Raw genomic sequence first — 26,354 nt, 5'->3', positions numbered from 1 at the left:
TATGATCCATGTTAATTGCATATTATTTTTTTGCGGATACAAGAACCTCAAACACTTGGAGTAAGATCGAAGTGGTAATAAAATGTGCAATGCACATAAAACATACAGTAAGTCCATATTCAATATTTCAGGAATAAAGATATTATCCTATCGAGCGTGACTATTTAGTAGTGTCGTGTATGTCATCGTTATAAATAGTGCAAATTAATTATTGTAAGTTTTATTAATTATTGTAGGTTTTATTAAGTATTGTAGATTTTATTAATTATTGTAGGTTTTATTAAGTATTGTAGATTTTATTAATTATTGTAGGTTTTATTAAGTATTGTAGATTTTATTGATTATTGCAGGTTTTATTAAATATTGTAGGTTTTATTAATTATAGCGTGTTAAAAATTAGTATAAATAGTTGTTATAAATTAATTAGTGTAGGTTAAAAATTAGTGTTAAATAGTTATAAATTAATTATTTTGAGTGTTAGTTTTGTGTAACGTGTACAATGTTAAACCCAACGGAGCAACCGCTCGCGGGTGTAATTAATCGCGCAGTGTGTGAACATTTTTCGCGGTCGGGACAATCGCTCAGTGTGTGTGGAGACTTTTTGCCGACTTCTGTGGTGTACGACTTCTGTGTGTGTGATACGTGACAACTAGAGGGGGCATTAACCCTCTCTACTCGATAATATTCGTTAGAAGATATTTACATTTTTTGCGAATTTTATCGAGTAATCAGAGTTAACGCGATACAGGTGGATTCGACTCAAATACCGCGGACACAAGTTATCGACATCTTCTACGGGGTAAGTAAACAGCTGTTCTACCGACTTTTCCTGCACGTTGTTGAGTCTTTAAAGTGACTGTATGCCCCTGATGAGCGGTGATCCGTTGACACTCCGTGCGCGCGGATTGCTATGATTTGGGTCAATTTTTAAACGCTTATAACTAACAAAGGAAGTATTTTTCGCAATTTCGTTATTCTTGATACGAATTGAAAAGAATCTGTTTTTTTTATCGTTTACACGAGACGACCCCCTTAAATATTTACCCAAAACTCTTACCTCTTCACTAATGGAATGTCCATTTTCCTCTTGGATTCTAACAAAACGATTTATAACAGCACTTAATCCAGGAGAAAGATGTCGGAAGTATTTATGAAATCCACAACGAACCGCCAACGAAGCAAATATTGTATTGTTAACTAAGGCTGATCGTAAATCTGTTAAAGCACCTGGTGAATGCTGTCGGGAATCTTCATATAAATGTCTTGTTATTAAATAATCTGGAATCATAAATTGCTATATTTTACATCCAAAGACATAAAAATATGCATATTTCTCCGTGTAAGTATCGCTATAAAATTTCATAATTCACGAATTTAACGACTGCACATAAATTATAAAAAAAACACGAATATAACTTTAAAGTTGTATGATATGGTGTACTATAATGCATAATTGTGACCGATTATTTTTCTACTTCTATTAATAGATGTTCATCACAAGTAGAGTATAAATTTGTTGTATGCGCGAAACTCAGCACCCCACGCGCGTAGTCATCAAAGACGATCTAGACTTTAACGCCTCGTCTATTTTGAGCCGAGCTTCAGCAGCTTGTTTTTGTATTTTGCCGGCACGGAAAAGGACAGCGAGCGAAGAAGAAAGAGGGACTGAGCGTCGAGACATCGTCAAAGGTTTAAGGTGGTTCATACCTGACTCTCTAGTCAATAAAGCATAATATTACTAATTGGTACTAAACACCCACTAATACATTTTAATAGCGTATAAAAATGATATCTATGAATTTCAACGACATTTCCAATGATCATTCTTTACTATATCATAAATCAAAAATATATTTTAATTAGTCGTATGACTCCACTGTGTTCGTTTCTGGTACATTTGGCAGCGTTGATTTTGCACGTATATATACAGGGCAGGGTGTAACAAAAATGTTGAAGGACCTGGAAATTGGAGACTCCTGAGGTGATTTGAAACAAGTATTTCCTTAGCAAAAATGTTATCCGAGGCTTTGTTAACGAGATATTAACGAAAAAACTCGACTAATCAGAGCGCGAGTCCGAACCGGCCGAGCTCCCTACCAATCGCAGCGCGTAGCCAACGCTACCGCGGGAGCTCGGCTGGCAGACTCGCGCTTTTTGGTCGGGGTTTTTCGTTAATATCTCGTTAACGAAGCCTCGGAAAAACATTTTTGCTAAGGAAAAACTTGCTTCAAATCACCTCACGAGTCTCCCATTTCCGGGTCTTCCAATATTTTTGTTACATCTTGTATAAGAAAAAACAAGAACAGGCAGTTAGCTAAATAACTTTGCTAGAGTAGGTACTTGAAGTAGCGACGGAGCCGCGCTTATAGGAATTTATATGTAAAACTTGTCCCCCCATTGGCTCTTGAGGCACGTTATCCCGTTATTTGATCAAGCCCATCTTTTACACTATTACATTTTTATGAATTGTAATTGTAGAGAATCGAACTAAAAACATTCAACAACAAATTTAGCGCCATCTATAACTAAGGTCTGAAGAAATAGCTATTTGATGTACATACTTTTTTCTAAATAAACAGTTCTGTTGTAAATACTGGTAATGATAAGAATGTATAAAAGAACGAATTACTAAAGTTTCAAACGACCGCAGAGAACATTTTTTAAGTAGATTGCAAAATCGTAAACACTGCTCTTTATAATCGCATTACTATATTGTATAGCTAACTGTATACAGTACTCCTTTATACAATCGCGTCATGCAGTTTATGTACTACAACTACAGAAGACAGTGAATAAAATTTTGCATTCATTTTGTTGACTACCAAGTGTTTGTTCGACTAATGAAGGTAACGAGAAAAAGAGATGAACGAGTGAAAGAAGATAAAAGCTTTAGAAAAATTTTTTTGAAAGTCAGTGGAGAGTCAACAAATTTCCGAGCAACACTTACACCACATTTCATGGAAAATCTTGCACATATAAAAATACAATGAAGTCTATTTGTTACCTAGAACTGCGTCTCCAAGAAATTCTAAACGTTGATAACAATCTGTTAGTCTATTGGGTTGATACGATGCATGAGTAAATGCTTGTAACAGGTAACTACTATCACGAAATTTATATTTTATGCTCCATTCTAACTCATCATAACCATCAAGCAACAATTTCAACTCTCGTTCTGGATCAGGAATGTGCCGAAGTAACGGATTTTGTGGTTCCTCTAGTGTTCCATAACGAATCTATAAAAGCAAACTTTTTTAAGATCTCTTTCCGAATACGAGGGTTGTCTAAGAAGGTACTACTGCGCATATATTTTCAAGATGTAGCTTATTGTTTATACTTTCGAACGTCGTGTTGTTCGTTGCTAGTACGTTCTTTCAATTTTATGTATAAGTTGCTGAAATGGAACTGTTATTACGGGGTGATGATTTTATTGTACTATTTTAACATCGTGTAGTTATTCGTTTTGATAGCGAAAAAAGTACCTGTTCGTAAAATTTATGAAGAATTGACAGCAAGAAGTACCTGCAGTGGCAAGAGTGTATGCAATTGAATATATAATTAAATATTTCTATAAGATATTTAAGCTTTCAACCTAATCTATTTACAAGAACACTTGTTACCTTACTTTCCAAACAACCCTCATACTATGTAATTCAAAGTTATATTTTTAATTAGCTTTAATTAGTTATAATTACCTGTGCCCATGTTGTTTGGCCTTGTTCATTTGTTCCTTTTATATTAGGTGTACTACCAGGAATTCTTTCTTCCGGTTCTGTTTCTTGTACTATACAGACTTCCTCTGTGGGTAAGACATGAATCCCTAACCAAGCCATAAAGAGTAGCGCACCCCTAGGACCACAAGCAATCAAGTATGATCCAATCAATGCCTCCACACAATCTGCGATACTTTTATCAGGAATGCTATGTTGAGTGATTAAATTGTAAGGTATAAAGCAACGAAATTTGTCTAAATTGTTCGAAAGTATAGTTTCATTACGATTAAGTTCACTCTTCATGATGCCCAATTTTTGTTCGGTTTCTCGAACAAGTTGACTTATATCAGTAGGATTTACAGTTTGTAAAACTGGAATTCCGGCTTGGTTCCATAAAGCAGAGGGAATACCAGATTCAATTAATGTTTGCTCGAGTTCTTTTGGAACATAGTAACAAGGGGGTAACCAATTGTCATGTGGTTCAAACTTTGTGGCAATCATGCTCTCACCTAACATTTTTTGTCTTCCTAATCTATATAAATTTAAGTTGCTGACCTAAAAATTGGTATTATGATTAAAGACATAAATAATTATATCAAACAGAAATCACTAAAATTGTATATTTGGATACCTGCTTAGATCTTAAGTGACTAAGTTTGCCTTCATGAATATTGTCATATGTACAATACAAGTAAGTAGTTATAGCATACTTTAAAAATGAATCTCCAATAGTTTCTAACCGTTCCAAATTAATGCCGTCGTTTGCATTGGACATAGTCAAAGCTTGTAATATTAGACTGGGACTTGGTCCTGGATGATTTTTTAATTCAGGTTGATAGTCAAAACTAAAAAGATTACTATCCAAATTATGTGTAAAATCTACTTTGTTAGAATCTTTTTTTACTGGTTGTAAATTGATGGTATTTAATATTTCTTTACTGAATCTATCAACAATTGTTTCTATATAAGCTTTGTGCTTACAATCCGACTTGATTCCTTCAGATAATCCATTAACTGAATTCTTTCTTGTAATTACAATATCGTTATTACAGGATATAAAAGATCCATTTTCCATTATTTTCTGTTCTTTGATTTTAGTAAATTCGTAATGAGATTGTCTATGCTCTTCAATTAACGATTCTTCGTTCTTCTTTGTATATGTCCATAAACTGTCATCCGCTCTTTTTTCGATTTCTAATAGATCCAAAATCTTTTTATTGATTTCTTGTTTAGACATTTGTTTCTCATCTTCTACAGCTTCAGCAACGTTTTCTCCCACATACGATATACGCAGTCCCCTGTTTTCGTCTTCACTTTCATCCGAAGTATCAACAAACCCATCACTATAAATATCATCTGATTCATAGCCATCAAAATCTGACTCACATGCGGGAGAACCATATCGAATACCATTCCAATTAAAATCATTTGATAAGACATTTAAATCGTTAGTTCCAAATTCTATCGAGTTCACTGCCATATCATTTGACCAAGTACCAATTTCAAATTCATTTTCATCGTTTGATATTTGTGGTTCTGTTTCTATTGCATTATCCTTCGTTGTTTGAATTTCATAAATTTCTTCACTTACGTTTTCTTTGCTATACGTATTCAAATTATCTGTCATATTTTCAGGTACATCTTCATATTTTATATCAGCTGTATTATGTAAAGAATTTGTTTGTCCCATTTCATTTTTAGCAAGTTTATTTTTTTCAGATTCTTTTGATTTTTTTAAAACTTCTGCTAAACTCCATCCAAAATCTAATGCCGGCCACTCAAAATCTAAAATATTCCTTAATTAATATCAGTTTTTTAATTGGACGCATAATTTTATGCATACCAGAATCTAAATTTTCTCGTCCTAAATTTATGGATTGCGCAACTTGACATCGTATCTGATTGGCAAGTAGTAAAGCATTGATTCTACATAAAATACAAGGTAAACAAACTGCTTGTCTCCATAATGAAGCTGGAAAAGGATGAATTGCGCATAACTCTGCAACAAGAATTTGTTTTTGTTCTAGATTTTCGCGTTTTGCGCGTTTTGTCTCCTCACTACTCGTAGGCAAGGCAACGCCTTTTCGATTTACGTATCTAAAATGGATTTTATAAGAAATGTACATGTCTAACTCCTATGTATTCATAATCATATTCACACGCATATCCATATTTATATTATAAATTTATACGTAAGTGTATATACATTAATATATTTATGTACATTTTTGAATATTTACCTAGGTGTCAAGAAGTTTAATCTAGCTGATGTATGATCTACATCCAGTAAAGGTTGAACAACATTTTGTATCTGTATACCATATTTTTTAAGATAATATTCCTCGAATGTACTATAATCATCACCGGGAAACGAAGACTTGGGATTTAAATTTGAACAAATTTCAGCAACGTAAAAATACTGAAATATGAATAAAAAAATAAAAGTTTAACTTAAGTGTATTTTAGTAAAAGGTGTCAAGAAATTACATGTCGCGGCTACCATAGTCGGATTCTACACCTTCAATTTGGTGGAGATACAGGTAAGAACGTTGCCGCAAAATTGACCTTGACCTTGGATTTGAAAGTCAAATGTATTTGTCGTTGCATTATATTCTACTCATCGTGAGGATAAAAAGTCTGAAAGGAACCATGGGTCGAAACTCAACCGTCTTCTTGAAAAATGCTGTTGAAGTTTCATTCATTTTCAAACTGCTTTTATTTGTAATATATTCAATTTGACTGACTGTGAGCCATAAGATACTTTGCTTTTCTCGACGAGGCATTGCATAACATTGTTTCACTTCTTTAAATGACCAGTGTCGACCCCAGATCGTTGACGTTCAGCATTCGATAGTTCGAATCTGCTGCTTCGCCAATAGCATGATATTTGAGTTGTATGTATATGACTGCGAGATTCAATATATTACAAATAAAAACAGTTTGAAAATGTATGATTCTTTAACAGCATTTTTCAAGAGTTTTTATCCTCATGATGAGCAGAACATAATACAATGATAAAAACATTTGACCTTCAAATTCAATGTCAAGGTCAATTTTGCGAATCGAAGGTGTAGAATCCGGCAATGGTAGCCGGGACATGTAATTTCTTGACAACCTGTACATTATAATATAATACATTGTACTAGATATAACTAATTACCTGAGGCTGATCCTGACTTCTATACCAAGGCATAATCACTGCATCATGATATTTGGATGCATCAAACTTGAAGTCTCGTCTGATCTCTTCAGAGATCTTTGTTGGCACTGAATTTCGATTTTTATATATACACTCCAAGAATTCCCAATCTACAATAGCGTTAGATTCCTTATCTATAAAAATATAATGTTATTAGTCATTTTCTTTAGTTAAATTAGTTATTTTAAGTATATTCATGATCACCTAATTTTACAGGTACAATCATATAAGAATTTTCAGAAGCATTTGGATCAAACAGCATTAAATACTGTTGTAATCTTAATACATTTGTAAAAGTATAATAAAGAAAAGTAGCTATTTTCTCTGTCTGCGCTTCGCTTAAAATCACAGTCTGTTTACTGAGCTTTAACTTTACATGAACTTCTCCGGACCTAGTATAGATAGGAAAGGGACACAGCTGCAATGAAACAAATTAAATATTAATGCTAAATATACATATAATTAAGCAATATACAAAGTGTAAAATTAAATATGTTTCGGTGAAATATATCAAAAACTAGTCTAGATTAGGTATGAAAGTAGTTTTTAATCAACTTTTGATTGATTTCTTTTTTTCTCTTTTAGATAAAACTGCGAAAAATACATAATGATCCGGATTGTTTTGTAAAACAGTGTTATATGTTTTAAAACATCAACTTTACCAGCCTATTGTTCACAAGTCGAAGAACTGTGAACCTTTCTCAGATAGCACATGACGCCTTGGAGACGCCCCTTTTACGGCTATTTTAGGTCTAAGGCGCCTTTAAACCGTCTTCGAGGCGTCATTGGCCGTTATGTGCTATCTGGGTTGAAATAAAACCGAAGTGATACGTATTGGTAAGACGTACACTTGCCTCTATAATATTTGAACTATTAATGTAATGTTCGTAAACTAAGCACTGTTTCTCTCATCATGTGTTGCTTGACATTTCAAAGCATACACCCCGCGAACTATACAGGGTGTTAATTTTAACTCGAGCACCTAAATTATTTCCGCTACTATTGGAAGTAAGAAGAAATGACTAAATAGGAAGTACATGGTTTTAAGGCGTGCATCTGGTGGTGATAAAATGTTTTTTATTTATTAGGTTTATTTATTTCTACTTTCTGCAAACTGAAGCTGATTTCTTCGCCTTCAAGGTCACTTCAAGGATATGATGTGCAAGTCGTTGAATTCACCTTGATGCCGATTACCATATCGCGTTATAAAAAATACATGTTAATATGCAAAAAAAAATACGACAACCTTAAAAAAACCGTTAAAATGACCTTCGCAAGAGTTTTTTTACATCATATTTAGTCATTTTTTCTTACTTTCAATAGTAGCGGAAATAATTTGGGTGCTCGAGTTAAAATTAACACCCTGTATATATGATCTCAAATGAGACTAATTGCTTGTCGATGCATAGTTTTAACTACTGCAGCTCGTAATCCAAACTCAATTTCCAGAAAAACGAAATCAGCAACCTAATCAAACTAGTTACTCGTCTAGGTGGAAACTAAGAAACAACTCCATGTTATCTCTACCTGGCCTTCTTGCATTGTTTATATGGTGAATTTCGCACACTTTGTTTCGAGTACTTTCAGTCAAGCTTTTATAGTCCCTAGATTAGCAAATTCAATAGAGCATCCCCATTTTTTTAACCATATCCCATTATCCTGCTAATCTTAGTAAAATAATGTCCCTAACTTCACAAAAGAACTCAAAGTCATTTGGACCAATTTTAAAAAAGTTGTTCCGTTTTAAAGGGTGTACGAATACTTTTGTCTGGTACTGTATGTATAATAGACTGCACGGTCTTATGATAGGGATGAAGCGTGACCGAAGGACAGAAGTAGCGCTGGTGTAATCCCTCTCTAGGTCATTCCACGCGAAATCGGATACCTTTTGGAGCACCATTTCCGATTTTGTTCCAATTTGGATATGTTGTAGTCTTTATCGATATATAAACGTATCTCGAAGGATTTTTGAGAATTTTTTAAATTGTTGATTTTGCAGCTGTTTGAAATTTAGGGTCAACGTTTTTTCAATAAATCATAACTATTGAACTAACAAACTGATCAAAATGAGCTGTGCGGGTACTTACGGTGGAGACATAAGAGTACCAAATAAAAATTATTTCAGTTTGTTTCGAAATGGGCTGCTTGCCGCAAATTTCGATTTGAAATTGCTGGGATCGCTCAGCGCTGAGCGTGGAGGGTGAAGGAGGATTCTTGCTCGAGTCCAAGGAACACACGCGAGAAAGTACGATGACAGACCGAACACTTAGAACGTTTATTTGACGATATACAATAACTAATACGGAACGAGAACGCGATGCGCGTTCGATAAGAATTTGTTGGTTGGTTGCAACAAAGAGAATTGTATGACAACGACGCTATGTGCGTGCAATATTGTCGGGCGAGAATAGTACCGGTATTCTTCCTATTCTGCTCTAGTCTGCGGGCTGTCGGTGTAGGACACTGCTCGAGCACCGAGTCCTTTTTTGCACAACTTAAATGCCCTGCTTTTATACTGCCGAACTATTTAAAAATTTGAAAAAATGAGCATATAGCCTTATGTGTTCTCTTTATGGACATATCTTCAAAAATATGGACACTTTAAAATTGGCTGTATGAAAATTAACTTCTATCAATTTTCATATCGCCAATTTTAAAGTCTCCAAATTTTTTAAAATTTGTCCGTAAAGAAGACAAATAGGACTATATCCTCAATTTTTTTTCAAATTTTTCAAGTGGATCCTACTATCATAATATTACATTCCTTTACAACAATTACAAAATAAATGGTTAAACAATATGTTCTTGTAACTGAAATACTTTTGATTAGGTACTGTTATGTCTCCACTATAAGCATTCACAAAACTCATTTTGATAAGTTTATTAGTTCAACAAATAATTCATTATTCGACCGGTCGACCCAATGTGAATCGACGCTACGTTCACTTCAATTAATTTTCATACGGCCAATTTTAAAGTGTCCATATTTTTGAAGATATGCCAATAAAGAGAACAAATAGAGCTATATCCTCATTTGTTTCAAATATTGAAATAGTTCGGCAGTATAAAAGCAGGGCATTTATTTAAAACAATTGCAAAATAAATGATTAAAAAATCTTTTTTACCTGAAATAATTTTTATTTGGTACTCTTGTCTCCACTGTAAGTACCCGCAAAGCTCATTTTGATCAGTTTGTTAGTTCAATAGTTAAGATTTATTGAAAAAAGGTTGACCCTACATTTCAAGCAACTGTAAAATCAACAATTTAAAAAATTTTCAAAAATTCTTCGAGATACGTTTATATATCGATAAAGACTACAACATATCCAAATTGGAACAAAATCCAAAATGGTGCTCCAAAAGGTATCCAATTTCGCGTGGAATGACCCATTTTGCTCGTACATCGCAGAGAGAGGGGAGAAAGCGACTGGAGGGCAATGAGGAGAAGGAATGCTGCACGCATGTAATGTCTCCACTACAGCCATAGGAGAATTGCCCACCAACAGCCCCAATAGAAAGAGAGGAAAGTTACTCAAGTCACTGTCCTCTCTTTCTAGTGCAAACTTCATCCCTACCATGAGTGTGTATATTCAAAAGTCCAAGTTCGAAAACATCGTGATCTCTGAAGATCAGTACAGATAATGAGTAGGTGAAAAAGGCTTCAAGACGAACGAGCTTATATCGTAAAACACCCCAAATTACACAACACGTAATATTAATGTTGATAGTTGTGTTCAAAAAAGCGCCGATTTTTCCTCTCACTTTAGAAACCTTTATTTACTTTATCCACTTGCTTTGTATAATCTCTATAATTTTAACGAAAAGAGGACTAATTTTTTATCAGTTGATACATTCTGTGATATTAAAGTACATACCCCTAATCAGCAAAGCTTTTACGTGTCATCTAAGCTATTTCACAATTACATATTTATTTTACACGTTGAAGCATTTCACGCCAAATCGATCACTTTTTGCATTCAACGTCAGGGATTTTGTTCAAAATGAAATACATATATTGTAATTCATACAAAATTGTGGGGGGTTTAAGGCCTTAAATTGCTGGTATCGCATTTGTTTAAAAAATACAGGTCGTCAAAGTTTAGAATTTTTACCTATTTTCGTGAAACCGTGGTGAATTTATGAATTTTGATCTCGGAAACTTTTGATCGTATTGAGTTCATTCTTCGTTTATTTCAATCTAGAAGATTTGGCCTATTCAAGCAAATTTTGTTTAAATTGAAAAATCATTTTTATAACATGGAAAATTATAAACTAGTTGTTGTTTTGAACATTTTTTCCGGAGTAGTGAGGGTAATTATACAGAATAAGGAAGCCACCTGTTATCAATGACTTTGAAATATGTTGTCAAGGTTATCATTCTGAACAACTTTTTGCTATATATATAATAGTCGGTTTGTTTCAGTTTTTGAGATATTCGCAAAACAAGTTAGTTTAAAGCTACATAATACTACGACAGCATAAAATATGCCGCCTAAATATTTTCTTTATCTGTGATCATACGAGAAATATTATTTACGTAATTTAAATGGTTTCAAGAGACGAATCAGATTGTGGAAAATATTATATAAGTAAATTGCAAATTTTTAGAGTAAATTTAACACTTCTAGAGTTTAAGGTAATTTCAAGGTCATCACCACCCAGTGTTAACTTCGCATTCAATATCCCACCAAACATAAGACACAGACACGATATCCTTTGGGGTCCAACAAAGAAACTTCTCTTCCATTTTTTTTTAGATATTAATTAATAATTAAACTTGTGTTTTGTGGGATGTTGGGTGCGTGGTTAACATTGAGTGGTTTACGGTCGGATGTTGGGTGCCAGGAACAGGTATGTTTGAGTAAATGAACACGTTTTTACTTCATAACGTATATATGTTCATAATACACAAATACTATAAATATTTACCCTTAATTTGAGAGGAAATCTTAACAAACACTTAGCATTCGATATACATAGAAGTAAACATTTTTTTGCGAATATCTCGAAAACTGAAAAAGAAAAACAAACGTCGTCACCTCGAATAATGGCTTAACGGTACACTTTAAAAAAATGTTGAGGCGTGGAACTTAAGTAGCATCAAGGGGCACATCTTATAAAATACGTGCTTTTTTGATGGGTGGAGACATTTCAGAAATTTTCCCGGGTCATCTTGATTTTTTTAAACCAAATTAACTATTTCTGTACGATAGATCAATAGAGTATCAAATTCTGACTAAAAATGTGTTGACCTTCATATGTCTTAAACCTAATAATTAACGAGATATTTACAATATAATCACTGTATTGAAATCGCTGTATGAAGTTCAAGGACATCAGTTCAAGTACCTATAGCTTCCAGATAGTAAGTCCTACGTATTTAAAAGTATTTTGTAAATATCTCGTTAACTATTAGGTTTGGGACGTATGAAGATCAACAACATATATTTACTTAGAATTTGATACTCTATTCATCTATGGTACAAAAAATACGTAATTCCCAGGGGTGTGCGGGTACCCGACATTTTGGGATTGGGACGGGTCAGGAGAAGTCGGGCGTACCATCCCTGTGGACCGGGGAATAGAATACGGTCACGGTATTCCCTGCCTGTCGTAAGAGGCGACTAAAAGGGACCGTTGGGATCGCGGGACTGTGGCACCCGCGGTCCGGTGGGGGGCGGGGGGAGCTCTCCGCTTCCCCCACCACAGAGAGGGCGCTCTGCCGTTTCTGGCGGAGTGGGCGCTGGGGAGGTACCGGTTGTGTTCGCAAGAGATCCCGCCCGGTGCCTCCCCGTATAGCGCCGAGCCCGGCCACCGTGAGTGGTTTAGTGGGTATTTCCCCTGGGCACATAGCCCTATTGGGGAAGAGTCCCACACTACCCCCGCCCACTCCTCCCACACGGGGGAGGGCGGGGGTGTGCGTAAACAGCATTCCCTCACGTTAAAAAAAAAAAAAAAAAAAAAAAAAAAGGAGAAGTCGGGCGAGAGCGACCGGCATTCCGACAGTATAAATCGCACCGAGATCCCGACAGATGTCGGGTCTCAAAACATATTTTGGTCCCGAAACATATTCGAAAAATATCTTCGGGTCCCGAATGATATTTTCTAGACTTTTTCCGTCTAATGGCAACAAATTATACTATACGTCACGATGCCACATTGAATCTTCAGTTTCATGATATGAACTATAAATGCTAAATAAGTTAATGATTCCAAATGGAATCCTGCGGTTGGACAGGGTTAATAATACAATCTTCAGTAAACATTTCTTCGTACGTTATGTTTTTATTAAGTAAAATAAATAAAGTGGCAGTATTAGGGACATTTAATCTATCATACAACATACAAGCATATATAATATTATTATAAATTATATCTGCCTGTACTTGGAATCGTTAACTTATTTAGCATTTATAGTTCATATTATGAACCTGAAGATTCAATATGGCATCGTATCGTATAGTATAATTTTTTGCCCTTAGACGGAAAAATTCTAGAAAATATCATTCGGGACCCGACATCTGTCGGGATCTCGATGCGATTTATACTGTCGGAATTCCGGTCGCTCTCGCCCGACTTCGCCCGACCCGACCCGAGTCTCGGGAATCCCGTGAGATGTATAGGGTACCCGCACACCCCTGGTAATTCCGTTTAAAAAAACTCAAGGTGACCCTGAAATCTCTGAAATCTTTGAAATCCCTCCACCCACAACAAAAGTACCGTATGCTGCCCCTTGACGCCATTTAAGTTGCACGCCTCAAAATTTTCATAAAGTGTACAGTTAAGTCATTGTTCGAGGTGGTCAAGGTAACTGAGACAGCTTGTATACATATATACAGGGTGTCTCACCTAACTCTGCCACCCTCAATTATTCTCTTATTTGTCATGGTACAAAAAAAATGGTTTGGGAGAAAATTAGTGTATTTTAGGGGGGAAATTAAGCTGTGAGACTGAAGTCTTTTGAGATTTCTCTTATGGTGACGTTTTTTTTAAGCGGAATCCCCTATTTCTTTGTTGGCCATTACAAAGAGAAGATCAAAACGTATCCAGCAATGTATCACACTATGACCTTCAAATGACCTTGGGCTGAAAATTTCGCACGTAACTGGTTGAGGTGGAAGCTTACAGAAAATGACTTGCAGAGACAAAATAAACGCCATAGTCGCACAATTTATTATTTTAGTGTATGTTCAAAATGTTGTCACCCCATAGTGTGATACATTGTTGGATATGTTTTGATTTCCTCTTTCTAATGGCAAACAAAAAAATAGGGCATACCATTTAAAAAGCGATACCATTAGAGAAATCTCAGAAGATATGTCCTTGAGATTGCCTTCAATCTCATAGCTTAATTTCCCCCTAAAATACACCAACTTTCTCCCAAACCATTTTTTGTACCGTGACAAATAAGAGAATAATTGAGGGTGGCAGAGTTAGGTAGGACACCCTGTATATTAGGAAAAAGTTGTCCAGAATGATGACCCGGACAACATATTTCAAGGTCATTGAAATGGAAGATGACTCCCTTATTCTGTATAATTACCGAGTCGGGTATCGAAAAATTTGAAAAAAATGTGAGTATCTTACTTATATGATAAGCTGCTTTTAAAAATGGAGATATTAACAACATTATATAACTGCGCAATGAGCCATTGAAGACGATTACGGTCGTCCGATCGTACCATTCGCTCCTCATATTACTTCAATGAGGTCTAAGAAAAATATCAACAGGTCTCGTGTACGTAGACCCGTTTCAGTAGTGTCATTTATACCCAAAGGAGGGTTTCTTTGAACTTTTTTATATACATTTAAAGAAGTGCTGCATCTAAATTTCCTACATGCAAAGGCGTTCGTTTGCACTGTTATATTCTGTAGTTTCATTTCCTCTTTTGTCTACATCTTTTTTCCGACCACCTTTACACGCAAAGAGCGAACGAGAACCGTGAATTCAGCGACACGTGAAAGCTACGCACGTAGTCGACCTTCCTCGAGACGTTGACCGACGGAACGGAAACATCAGCAATTTCCAAAGACCGCCACGACGACTCAAGAATTCTCTTACGCAAAATAGCTTGTTGCTACCCCGTATCTTCCACGTTCTTCAATAAAGGAATGGGGGAAGAACTTATAAACCGATTGTCCAAACCGGGGAAGCTCTCTTAGTTTTTCGGCTCGTGTGTCGCTTCTGTCACGACAAGTTCGTTCGCTTGCTTGCATCGCGCACTATCGTGAGTCGGCATAAGAGATACAGGGTGTCTCAAAAATGTCTCTCTTCCAGGAAATGAGGGGTTACTGGGATGATTTGAAACCACTTTTTCCTTAGCGAAAATGTTATCTGCGGCTTTGTTAACGAGATATTAACGAAAAACCTCGACCAATCAGAGCGCGAGTTTGCCAACCGAGTTCCCGCGCTAGCGGTGGCTACGCGCTACGCTTGTACTATGAAGCTCCAAATAAGCAAGTCGGCATGCATCCCAGGAAACCGCGTATAATAGCAAATAAGAAAAACATAACAAACCGAACTTTTTATCATCTTTAGTTTGTCATTTAAAGTAACGAATGAATGAAGCATAAATGTAAGAAAATCATGTGTAACGTAAAAGGACGAATACACAATTATTTTTTTAAACAGAATCTTTAAGAAGTCAGAAGAAAAATGTAGGTACGGAAACTTGCAGAATTATTGCAGGAAAAAAGTCATATGTAGCTTGCGTTAAATTAAAAAAATAAAAATCAACAATAAATTGAATAGAACTCACCCTTTCGGAAATTCACCGGCAACTTGCAGACCTGTATCAGTAGGTCACTGTACCGATCCTGGTCATCCATGACCGAAACGGTTTATGGCGGGGTATCGCCCAGTCAGCAGGTGATCGCAGGTATACCTCACCAGCCGAAGTTAAGGGTTGCAACGTAAAGTGCGTCCGGGTTATTCCACCGAGTACGTGTTCACTTTACTGCACGACCACTAATACTGATCAGCCGACTCGATCACTTAATGGATTTTTAATCGAACGTGTTGTTCCTACGTTAGGAAAATTGGTAGCCTCGAAACGAGCAGATTGGTTTGAATTTATCACATGTTTTAGGTAGCCAAACGCTTGCACAGCATCAGCCGCATATCCGTTATTTTGTCCGTACCACCAGAACATTGCGTAATCCTCCCGTGAACTGAACATCTCTGTCGCCCGATTGCTAACCGTCTACCAGAATTTTTCCGAAAGGGCTTCCTCTACCCCCAAGTAGTTTCTCATCGTTACATTGTGAGTTCACTTCCACCGTGGCAACAAGATACTAAGAACAAAAACACGTGCTTTGCAGAAGTGCAACGAACGAACCGTCGTGCAGTTTCACTGAAGCGGGGGCTCCCTTAGTTTACTGCCAGGATACCCATTGCTTCGAGATAGAAAGCAGAAACTACGTTTTCCTCGAGCAGCAGGAAAAAAAATTTCACAGACACATGTTGAGTTGACGCTGCTTGGCCCTGTCCGAGAACCTTAGCAGAGGCCGGAGCGGACGTTTCGGTTATTTACGGCCTAATTGCTTCGACCTCGTAGCAGACGTGGACTCACAAGGGAACATCCCGAATTGACAATTGCCGATTTTTATAGAACTCTGTGAGATTGTAGTTCTCATAAAAATATTTGATACGTATTTGATTTTAGCTGCTCTGATCCACGTTGAAGGGGTGAAAACAGCCCTAGGTTGTAAAAGTACCTGTCGTTCCGCTATTACGGTCGATTACTGTACCGCTACCAATCCAGATTATTTCAATGAGGTTAAAAACAATCTCAAAGTGTCAATGATAATTTATAATTTACGCAAATATAAAAAAAATAATATAATTACAATTTATAATATAATTAATTATTAAATAATTAAATATTTAATCCTTTTTTTGTTTTTTATACTTATGTTATTTTAAGATGATTTATTTTTATGATTTCCTATCGATATTGTTTTTCATCTCATTGGAATGATCTGGAGTGGTTTCCTCATATTTTGAATAAGATGGAGTACTTTCGCACGTATAATTAAACACATACTGCATTTTTACGATTCCTAGATATTACTGTTACGGTATGCGATGCTGGTTGATTTCTCAAATGGTTGAAATTCAGTCTGTAGGTATAAAAGTTCCCTGCGTCCTGTAGCGAAACGTCCGCTCCCGTCTCTGCTAAGGTACTCGGACAGGGCCAAGCAACGTCAACTCAACATGTGTCCGTGAAATTTTTTTTCATGCTCCTCGAGGAAAACGTAGTTTCTGCTTTCTATCTCGAAGCAATGGGTATCCTGGCAATAAATTAACGGAGCCACGGCTTCAGTGAAACTGCACGACGGTTCGTTCGTTGCACTTCTGCAAAGCACGTGTTTTCCTAGAACGCTGGTTTCTTTTTACCTAAATCTTGTTGCCACGGTGGAAGTGAACTCACAATGTAACGATAAGAAACTACTTGGGGGTAGACGAAGCCCTTTCGGAAAAATTCTATCAGTCGGTAAGCAATCGGGCGACAGAGATGTTCAGTTCACGGGAGAATTAATTGAAAACATGTGAAAAATTGAAAACAATCGGTCCGTTTCTGGACCACCAATTTTCCTAATATAGGAACAAGACGTTCGATTAAAAATACATTAAGTGATCGTGTCGGCTGATCAGTGTTAGCGGTCGAGCAGTGAAGTGAATTTCGTATTCGGTGCAATAACCCGGACGCACTTTACATTACAACCCTTAACTTCGACTGGTGAGGTATACCTGCGATCACCTGCAAACTGGGCGATACCCTGCCATAAACCGCGACGATGACTAGGATCTGTACAGTGACCTACTAACACAGGTCTGCAAGCTTCAGGTGAATTTTCGAAAGGGTGAGTTCTATTCAATATATTGTTGATTATTATTTTTTTAATTTAACGCAAGCTATATATGACTTTTTCCCGGCAATAATTCTACAAGTTTCCGTACCTACATTTTTCTTCTGACTTCTTAAAGATTCTGTTCAAGAATTAATTGTGTATTCGTCCTTTTACGTTACAGATGATTTTCTTACATTTATGTTTCATTCATTCGTCACTTTAAATGACAAACTAAAGATGATAAAAAGTTCGATTTGTTATGTTTTTCTTATTTGCTATTATACGCTCATAATACAAGCGTAGCACGTAGCCACCGCTAGCGCGGGAACTTGGCTGGCAAACTCACGCTCTGATTGTCCGGGTTTTTCGTTAATAACTCGTGAACAAAGCCACAGAGAACATTTTCGCTAAGGAAAAAGTGGTTCCAAGTCATCCCAGAAGAGCATTCCCTGCGAGTCCCAAAAGACCGATAGCATCAATTTCCAACCGTGTGGATCGAGATTTGGTTGGGCTGGCAGGACTTTGCCGCGTAGAAGCCAAAAGGAGTGGCGTGTGTTATTTTCGTAGAGTACCCACCTTTCATCTCCAGTCATAATTTCCTTAAGAAATCCCTGCCGATGCTGGCGGGGCAACAAACATTGACAAATGCTGAAACGAGCGGCTTGATCATGGTTGGTCAACGCGTGAGGCGTTGACTCGTGTGGCGAGCGATGACACTACGAGGTAGCCGAAGAGCATTCTCCAAATCTCGCGTACTAGAATCCGGGCGAAACTCGAGTTGGCCGCGTAGATCGTCTTCGTCGTTGGCTGACCAGAGCGGGGTTGGCCTTCACAGCTTATATCGCCTTTATCGAAGCACTTACACCAGAAGTGTACTGTCCAATCACTAGTAGTACCTGGTCCGAATGCAATGTTGATCTTTTTAGTCGTCTCCGTTGAAGAGGTGTTAAGCCGGTGTTCATATAACATGATAGCTCCCAGATGACATTGCTGCACTTTCGTTCTCTACTAATCTCCCTGTTATGGCCGCGCCAATTTATACCCATTACGTGGAAGGTTCGCGCACATACTCGCACATTCTGAAAACTTCTCGGATCCGCTTCGATTTAAAGACGAGAACGTTCGAAACACATCGAACCCGGTAACGACATATGGGACAGCCCAATAAAATCACTATATGTAGCTCGGAGGAGCACTATGACATCTCCATTTTCAAAAGCAGCTTATTTTATAGGTAAGATTCGAAGGAATACGCACACATTTTTTTCAAATTTGTTTATACTCGATTCTCTGGAAAAAAATTTTAAAACAACAATTTGTTTTTAATTTTCTATGTTCTTAAACTGATTTTTCAATTTAAACAAAATTGATTTAAATAGGCCAAAACCTTCTAGATTGAAATAAAGATAGAATGAACTCAATGCGACAAATAGTTTCCAAGATAAAAATTCATAAATGCATCACGGCTTCACTAAAACAGGCAAAAATTGTAAACTTTGACGGCCTGTATTTTTTAAACAAGTACGATATCAGCAAAATGATATAATAGCCCCACCCCCCCAATTTCGTGTGGACTACAACATTTTGAACAAAATCCCTAACATCAAGTTAAAAAGTGGTCGATTTGGCGTAAATTGGGCCCGTTATATTAAGCTAATTGTATTAGAAATTTATGTACAGGTAAGTCTCGATTAATACGAGTTCAAATAGTGCCATATTCGATTTGGTACGAACTATAAATTGATACCAGATGGTATTGAACCGTTCGTAGGCAGTATGGGTCGTTGGCAACCCAAGGAACTTCCCATTTTTCCAGGACATACTCAAATATATTTGCCTACGGTGGGTTCATACAAACAAAAATTCAGTTAATGCGCGGTTCGCCAGACTTCTTTCATTCGGTACAACTGTGGAAACAGTTAGTCTTTTGTTTTAACGGTCTTTAAACTTCTTCTGTTTCGTAAAGACGACGCATAAACAGTCTCTGAACTTCTGTTACATCAGCGGTGGGCAAAGTTAGCTTTCGAGAGCTAAAACCTGTCCCTACCATTGACTGCCGTTACTAGAGTTGGGCAAATTTTATTTCAAATAACGAATAAAGCAGAGTTGGGCATTATACGAATACATTTTTGAATAAAATTTTATTCAAATAATCTTCAAATAAAAGTTTCGAATAAAGGTTACGTCATCGGCGCATCAACCGTCAATCGCTATCTTAAGAAAGGGTTCCTCTTACCACATCGTACCCTTCGGGTTCCAATCCATGGATGGGAAGCGGCGTCGCTTACTCCTGACTTTTATTATTCACTGCAGAGTTAGTCAGAATAACGAATAACGAATAATTTTTCGTCGAATAAAATCGTTATTCGTTATTCGCGAATAAATCCCGGGACTTTATTCGTTATACGAAATAAAATTTGCCCAATTCTGGAATAAAGTCCCCGGATTTATTCGTTATTCGTTACTCTGAATAACGCTGCAGCAAATAAAAGTCAGGAATAAACGACACCGCTTCCCATCCATGGATTGGAACCCGAGGGGTACGATGCGATAAGGGGAACCCTTATCGAGATAGCGATTAACGATTGATAACGTATACTTAGCTATAAAGTGGTTCTTTTAACTCGACCTTCTAACATTTACAATATCTCCGTTTCTTTTTAAATAAATTTTCTATTGTATTTCTTGTAATAAGTGCACCACTTTGTCATAACTATGAGTATTTTAATAATTATGTCGTTTCTAACGTAACTATGGGTAATTTAATAATTGCATCGTTTCTAACGTAATGCACATTATGACACAATTATAAAACTATTACCTTCAAATTTTCGACAAGCCAAAACTACTGTCTTTCTTTCGTATGAATTTGAAAATGTGGAACAATTCAATGTGCACTCACATTTCACTCATGCACGTATGCGCCGATGTGCGTGTCGCCCATAGCCATATATAATAGACTGCGCGGTCTTATGGTAGGGATGAGGTTGACAGTAGAGTAAGGGGATAATACATAGAGTCACAGACTTCTCTTTCTAATGGGAAATATATGTCTATGGTGTCGCCGATGACGTAACATTTATTCGCTGGATCCTTCGAATAAATTTTTCTTTGAAAAAAATCTATTCCTTATTTTCGAATAAATTCGTTTTATTCGAAGATTATTCGAAAAATTTATTCGAATTTTTATTCGAATAAAATTTAATTCGAATAACGCCCAACTTTGACCATCACCATGGGGGAATAGAGACAAAAGGGGGAATGCAGACGTGTGAGGAGCCCGTACTCTGCCCAGCGTTGTGTTACATAATCAGTGAAGTTACTTAACGTATTTCGCGTACTATGTTAACGTTTTATGCGTGTCTTTCTTCATTATAATTTAATAAAATACATATAAAAAGGCATATTTACAATTTTTTATTGTATATTTTCTTTAAAGTAGAAGCAAATCTTGTATTTCAAGTATTCGAATAGTACGAAGTTGAATAACGCGATCAATTTCTGGGATTTATTACTCACACTAATCGAGACCTACCTGTATTTGTATATTACCTTCGGAATTTGTTTCAAAGTTATTATACCAAAACCAATAGCTGATTCTTCAGGGGGATAAATACGTCGACCTCTGGTATTTTGTTCTTCAGGTAAAGGACAACTCAAAACCATATTAATGTGATATAGATAGGAAGGAACTCCAGGTTTTGGTCTACAGTCCGTTAATGCCTCAGCTGTCTGAAAAATAGTATTTTTATATTAAAATAAAAACTAAACCTATTTTAAAATGTAAAAACATTAATTTATAATAAGTTAACATTAAAAAGCAACCTTTTTATAGTAATACTGTCTACGTTTAGTTGTTCCAGGCCGAGCTTCGGAAAAATCCACTATGCTTTCATCGGGAAGTGCGGGTACTTCTGCATCTTCTGGTTTAGCTTTAAAATTTTCTTTTCCAATAGGTAGTAAGTTATCATCTATTTCATTCTTCCTATGTAAATCTACGCATAATTGTAATGCGGCCATCCGTCTTGCCATGGCCCTATTAGGCATAGGATATGACTGAAATAAAATTTTAAATGTTTCCTTATTTAAGAAAGCCAAATAGTACATGTCTACATTTTTATAAGAAAATTATTTACCGATACAATATATTTTACTGGAGAATTTATAGGTAGTCGTAAAGAACATGTATACATATGTGTGTTGTCTACATTAATACTCTTAATGGACCACTCTGGTGTTAATCTTGTAAAAGTATCACTAGGTAATTTTGCACAATATCTATACAGATAAAATGTTTTAACATCAAATAAATTTATAAATTTGTGTAACAATATTAAAAGTACATATATTTTCTTCATGCAATCATCATATTGCGCTACCTGTTTACCAATGATATGGCAGAGTTGAATGTTACTGAAGGTGCATCATCTCCATCAAGTGGTTTATAATGTGGAAGTAAAGGAGCATATATGTCTGCTTCATTTTCTTCTTCCTCAGTAGGTTCATTATTAGAACATTTCAGTAACAATATCTACAGAACATAATATTCTTTTATTAAAAACTCTAAGTAACAGAGACAGTAATGATAACATGCACTAAGATTGATAATGAACCACATTAACCCTTCAGGCCAAAGATTCATGCACCATACTGGTTTGCACGTCCTTCGTTGCGATCAAAACAAGTTATATTATAACGATATTGGTCTATAATACTCCGCTAGTAGTAATCATTCACTGCGTTACTTCATCATTCATATTACGGTCACTACATTCTTAGAATAATTCAAATATATGGAATAGGGTATACATCAATCGAGACACTAAAATCTTTCAAGATTTACCATACAAGAGTTGATAATTGAGGTGAATTAGTCGCATAGAGAAAAAAGCGAAATTCTATTCAGTACCTGACGAGTTAAGTGGCTAATACTGAAATTGATACACATTGAACGTTATGAATAAATTGAATTGTATTTAACTTTCAAACATGTAGAATACCAAATCTACTTCATGTAAGTAATGAAATTTTTTTATGGAATAGGAATAAAATGTTTAACGAATAATCATATACCATAATTTTATACCTTTTCTATATAATGGTATTGTGCCAATTTCCGGACACATTCTTTTGATGCTGTTTCTGGTACTAATAATACATGTAACGCATCCATAGCTCTTGCTCGACTTTTACATTGTACATAAGAGCGGTAAGTTTTTGGAAAATCATATCTCATTACAAAATTGCATTTTGGAATATCAATACCTAATGTAAATAAAATATTATGAGATGCCATACATAAATGAGTAATGGAAAGAATTACATAGTAGAAATATAAATATATAATAACCTTCTTCTAAAATTGAAGTTGAAATTAATAAATTACATTCATGTACTCTAAATCTTTTTAAAACTTCTTCCTGTTTTCTATGTTCCACTTCGATATCTTTTGAATAACCAGTGTCATCGGGAATTCTCTCAATTGTATAAAGAGGTGATAAAAAATGTAACTGTTCATCATGCACAGAAATTTCATGTAATAAATAGAACAGAATTTTTGCTACAAATGCTTTATCCACAAAAATCACTCCGCATAGTAAGTCAGGATCTGTAACTCCACGCACATGACGATCAGATTTGGGTGATCTTTTATAATTATCTTCATTATTTTTCCAATTACAGTCTGACTTTCTAACTTGTCTAAAATTATCTTTCATAGAAGTTTCTTTGTTATTTACCACTAAATTTTTTAAATTACTTTCATTCTTTATTTTATTATAAACATTATCCATATATTTGTTATAATATGGAGTATAAGTCTTTAGAACCCGCAGCAGACGATGAACTTTTGGCGTACTGTATTTGTATATTCTCTCCTTTTCAGATAAACGTTCAAAAGCATTATCACACAGAGCACGTATTTTCAGAAAAACAGATGCTACCATGTTGAGTAACAAATAATGTCTTTCGTAAGGAGTTTTTATTTTCAGTTTCTCTGTTAAAATTAAAAGAGCAAGAGCAGCACGATCTGCACACCATGGTCCAAGTGTTTCTAATACATGCAAAAAATCTTGCATCATCTCAATGGGTTTTCCTGTTGGATCAGGTATTTTTTGAATATCTTCATAAAATTCTTCAGTATATATTTCTGTAGGGTCATGACGGTGATCACGTAAAAATTCAATAACATGTAGCACATAATTTTCAATAGTATTATATAATTCTTCTTTCTCATTTCCAGAATATTCCACTATGTATTCCTTAGGTTTAGGGCTATAGCTATTGTAAAAGTCACTAGAATTAATTTAAAATATAACTTTTAGATTTATTACACTTACCGTAATACCGACAATATGTCACTAGCTGTTTCAACTTCACACTGAAATGTAGCTTCTACTTTTTCTATTTCAAGCCCTAATCTTCCAGGTTCTTGAGTTAAATTAAATAATGGTACAGCTAATCCAATAATTCTAGGAACACTGATGCAAGATAAAAACATTTGCAAAATGAATATTAGCTTATTATCATCTATAGATTTATGGCATTCATCAACAATGACTAGATTCATCTGTTGTGGTAAGATCTTTTTTTCTACTAATAACTGTGCACATATTTCAGAAGTTGTAACTAATACCTATAACAAAATGATTATAAATAAAAATAAAAATCAATAAAAATGAAAGATGTATAAAAACACATTGATGATATTCCTTACATGGGAAGATTCATATTTTTCCATAAATTCTGTAGTTGAGTATGTATCACATAGCAAAACTTTCAAATCTGTTAATTGCTGTATGTAACTTGCTTTTATTTTATACTTTTCCACATCTGTCAATATGTATAACGATCGTTTTCCTCCATCACTTAATAGTCTAAGTTAATTGAACAATAATTTATAAAAGTATTCAGTGAGTACATATGTTGCAATAAAGAAACATAAATGAATATATTAAATATATATAAAAACACTTGCTTGAAGTGTAATACTACCTCCTATTATTCGTAGCAAATTCTTGAATTAGTTTTATAACAATGAAGGTTTGTTCATAATTTTTTCCCAAGCAAATTATTATGTTTTTCTCTTTAGCAATATAAAACAATTCTACCTGTAACAATTTAAATATTACATAAATATTAAGTTGACATAATACCCCTTTTGGGTAATTAAAAATTCTTACTTGATACTCCCTAGGTGTAAAAGATTTTATATAAACTTGATCATTTAGTGGAAATGCCATGGAATCTATAATTTCTTAAGCATCCAATATAACCAAAACAGTAGGTATACTGTTAAGTTGTGCTACGCAAATAGTATGTACTCAAATTTTAAGATTAGGCTAGAGCAACTGCAATCATACAAGAAGATCGGTTTGACTTGTTTTGACTGAGTACGCTACGCTGAGTACCTATAGTTAGTACATGAACATAGGAATATAGGGACGAAGCATACTGAAGCATACCGTTGCGTGGGGAATACCTTTGCGGGAGGGGTGACGAGGTAAAAGGGTGCTTAATTTCTATTGGCTGCTGCTGTACATATGCGTATAACGCGATGAGCGATGAACGTGCGTAAAAGCCGTGGTAATCTGGTAGATTTATATATATAAACTTTCGTTTCGATACCGTGATGAACGTGCATGAAAGACGTGGTAATCTGGTACATTTATATATATAAACTCTCGTTTCGATACCGAGTACTTTTAGTATCGATACTTTCGGTTGCGATATATACTCGGTATCGAGAAAAGTACTCATCGAATAAAGCGAGTAATCCATATGAAAGCGTGGTTGTCGTCCAATAATATTACTTTGTTACTAAATGTTCATTAATAAAATATATCTTCATTAAAATCAGGGATGGGCAAATTTATTATTTAGATAAAGAGTTACGAATAACGAATAAAAGATAAAGAACGTACTTTGTCATTTTTAATCGTTTAAACGTGGAAATTCCAACTTTTATAACAAAATAATACTTCTTCGTGCATTACGGTGTCAATATTTGACAACCAACATGAAAGACTAGACACAATGGAGTGCAATGGAGTCTGAATTAAAGTAAGCATCGAATATATTGTTTATTAACATTACGCTACACCTTTTTTTGTTATGTTTGCAGACAAATAATGTTCAAATATGTGTGGGAACCGATGAGAAGGAAGAAAGAGTTGGTGACTGGGCAATGTGTCAAGAACCACACATGACAACATATGATAATTATACAACATATAATAATAAAAAACCTCGATAATTCCCTCTGAACTACGATTCCTACACTTGTATTATATATATATATATATATATTATTTTGTAAAAATTGTAAATATGGTTGAAATCGTATTGTAAATGTACATATTCAAGAAAAAATAAATATTCTGGAGGAATATAAAATGTATTTAATTCCACCTGTCTAATTTAAATGGAAGTAATTACAGAAGCCGCTAGGTTATAACGTAAGATTTGTTCTGTTTCTACAGCGAATCTGACGTCATGTTCTACAGCAGAGGTACTCTGTTTCTGCTGCGAATCTGACGTTACATTCTACAGCAGAGTTACTATGTTTATGTTGTGAATCTGACGTTACG

At 35.4% G+C, this 26,354-nt stretch overlaps 1 protein-coding gene across 1 annotated transcript in view; it reads right to left on the bottom strand.

Annotated features, from left to right (window-relative positions):
- LOC107194498 (endoribonuclease Dcr-1) overlaps positions 1-25,040 on the bottom strand; it is a 29,561-nt gene extending 4,521 nt beyond the window's left edge. The window contains exons 1-19 of the mRNA XM_015584140.1: positions 24,948-25,040; positions 24,760-24,875; positions 24,482-24,641; positions 24,105-24,400; positions 23,117-24,045; positions 22,853-23,031; positions 22,146-22,297; positions 21,903-22,044; positions 21,592-21,822; positions 21,319-21,498; positions 7,117-7,330; positions 6,874-7,046; positions 5,954-6,132; positions 5,557-5,810; positions 5,353-5,498; positions 4,345-5,268; positions 3,696-4,268; positions 3,005-3,236; positions 1,058-1,278 (exon numbers count right to left, since the gene is read on the bottom strand). Coding sequence (XP_015439626.1) covers positions 1,058-1,278; positions 3,005-3,236; positions 3,696-4,268; positions 4,345-5,268; positions 5,353-5,498; positions 5,557-5,810; positions 5,954-6,132; positions 6,874-7,046; positions 7,117-7,330; positions 21,319-21,498; positions 21,592-21,822; positions 21,903-22,044; positions 22,146-22,297; positions 22,853-23,031; positions 23,117-24,045; positions 24,105-24,400; positions 24,482-24,641; positions 24,760-24,875; positions 24,948-25,007 — 5,361 coding nt within the window. The 5' untranslated portion in view covers positions 25,008-25,040. The remainder of the gene's footprint in view (positions 1-1,057; positions 1,279-3,004; positions 3,237-3,695; positions 4,269-4,344; positions 5,269-5,352; positions 5,499-5,556; positions 5,811-5,953; positions 6,133-6,873; positions 7,047-7,116; positions 7,331-21,318; positions 21,499-21,591; positions 21,823-21,902; positions 22,045-22,145; positions 22,298-22,852; positions 23,032-23,116; positions 24,046-24,104; positions 24,401-24,481; positions 24,642-24,759; positions 24,876-24,947) is intronic.
- Positions 25,041-26,354: the final 1,314 nt, after the last annotated feature.

Source organism: Dufourea novaeangliae, unplaced genomic scaffold, assembly GCF_001272555.1.
Source record: "Dufourea novaeangliae isolate 0120121106 unplaced genomic scaffold, ASM127255v1 scaffold43, whole genome shotgun sequence".
NCBI classification, from domain to species: domain Eukaryota; kingdom Metazoa; phylum Arthropoda; class Insecta; order Hymenoptera; family Halictidae; genus Dufourea; species Dufourea novaeangliae.
This window is presented reverse-complemented; position numbering and strand designations above follow the sequence as displayed.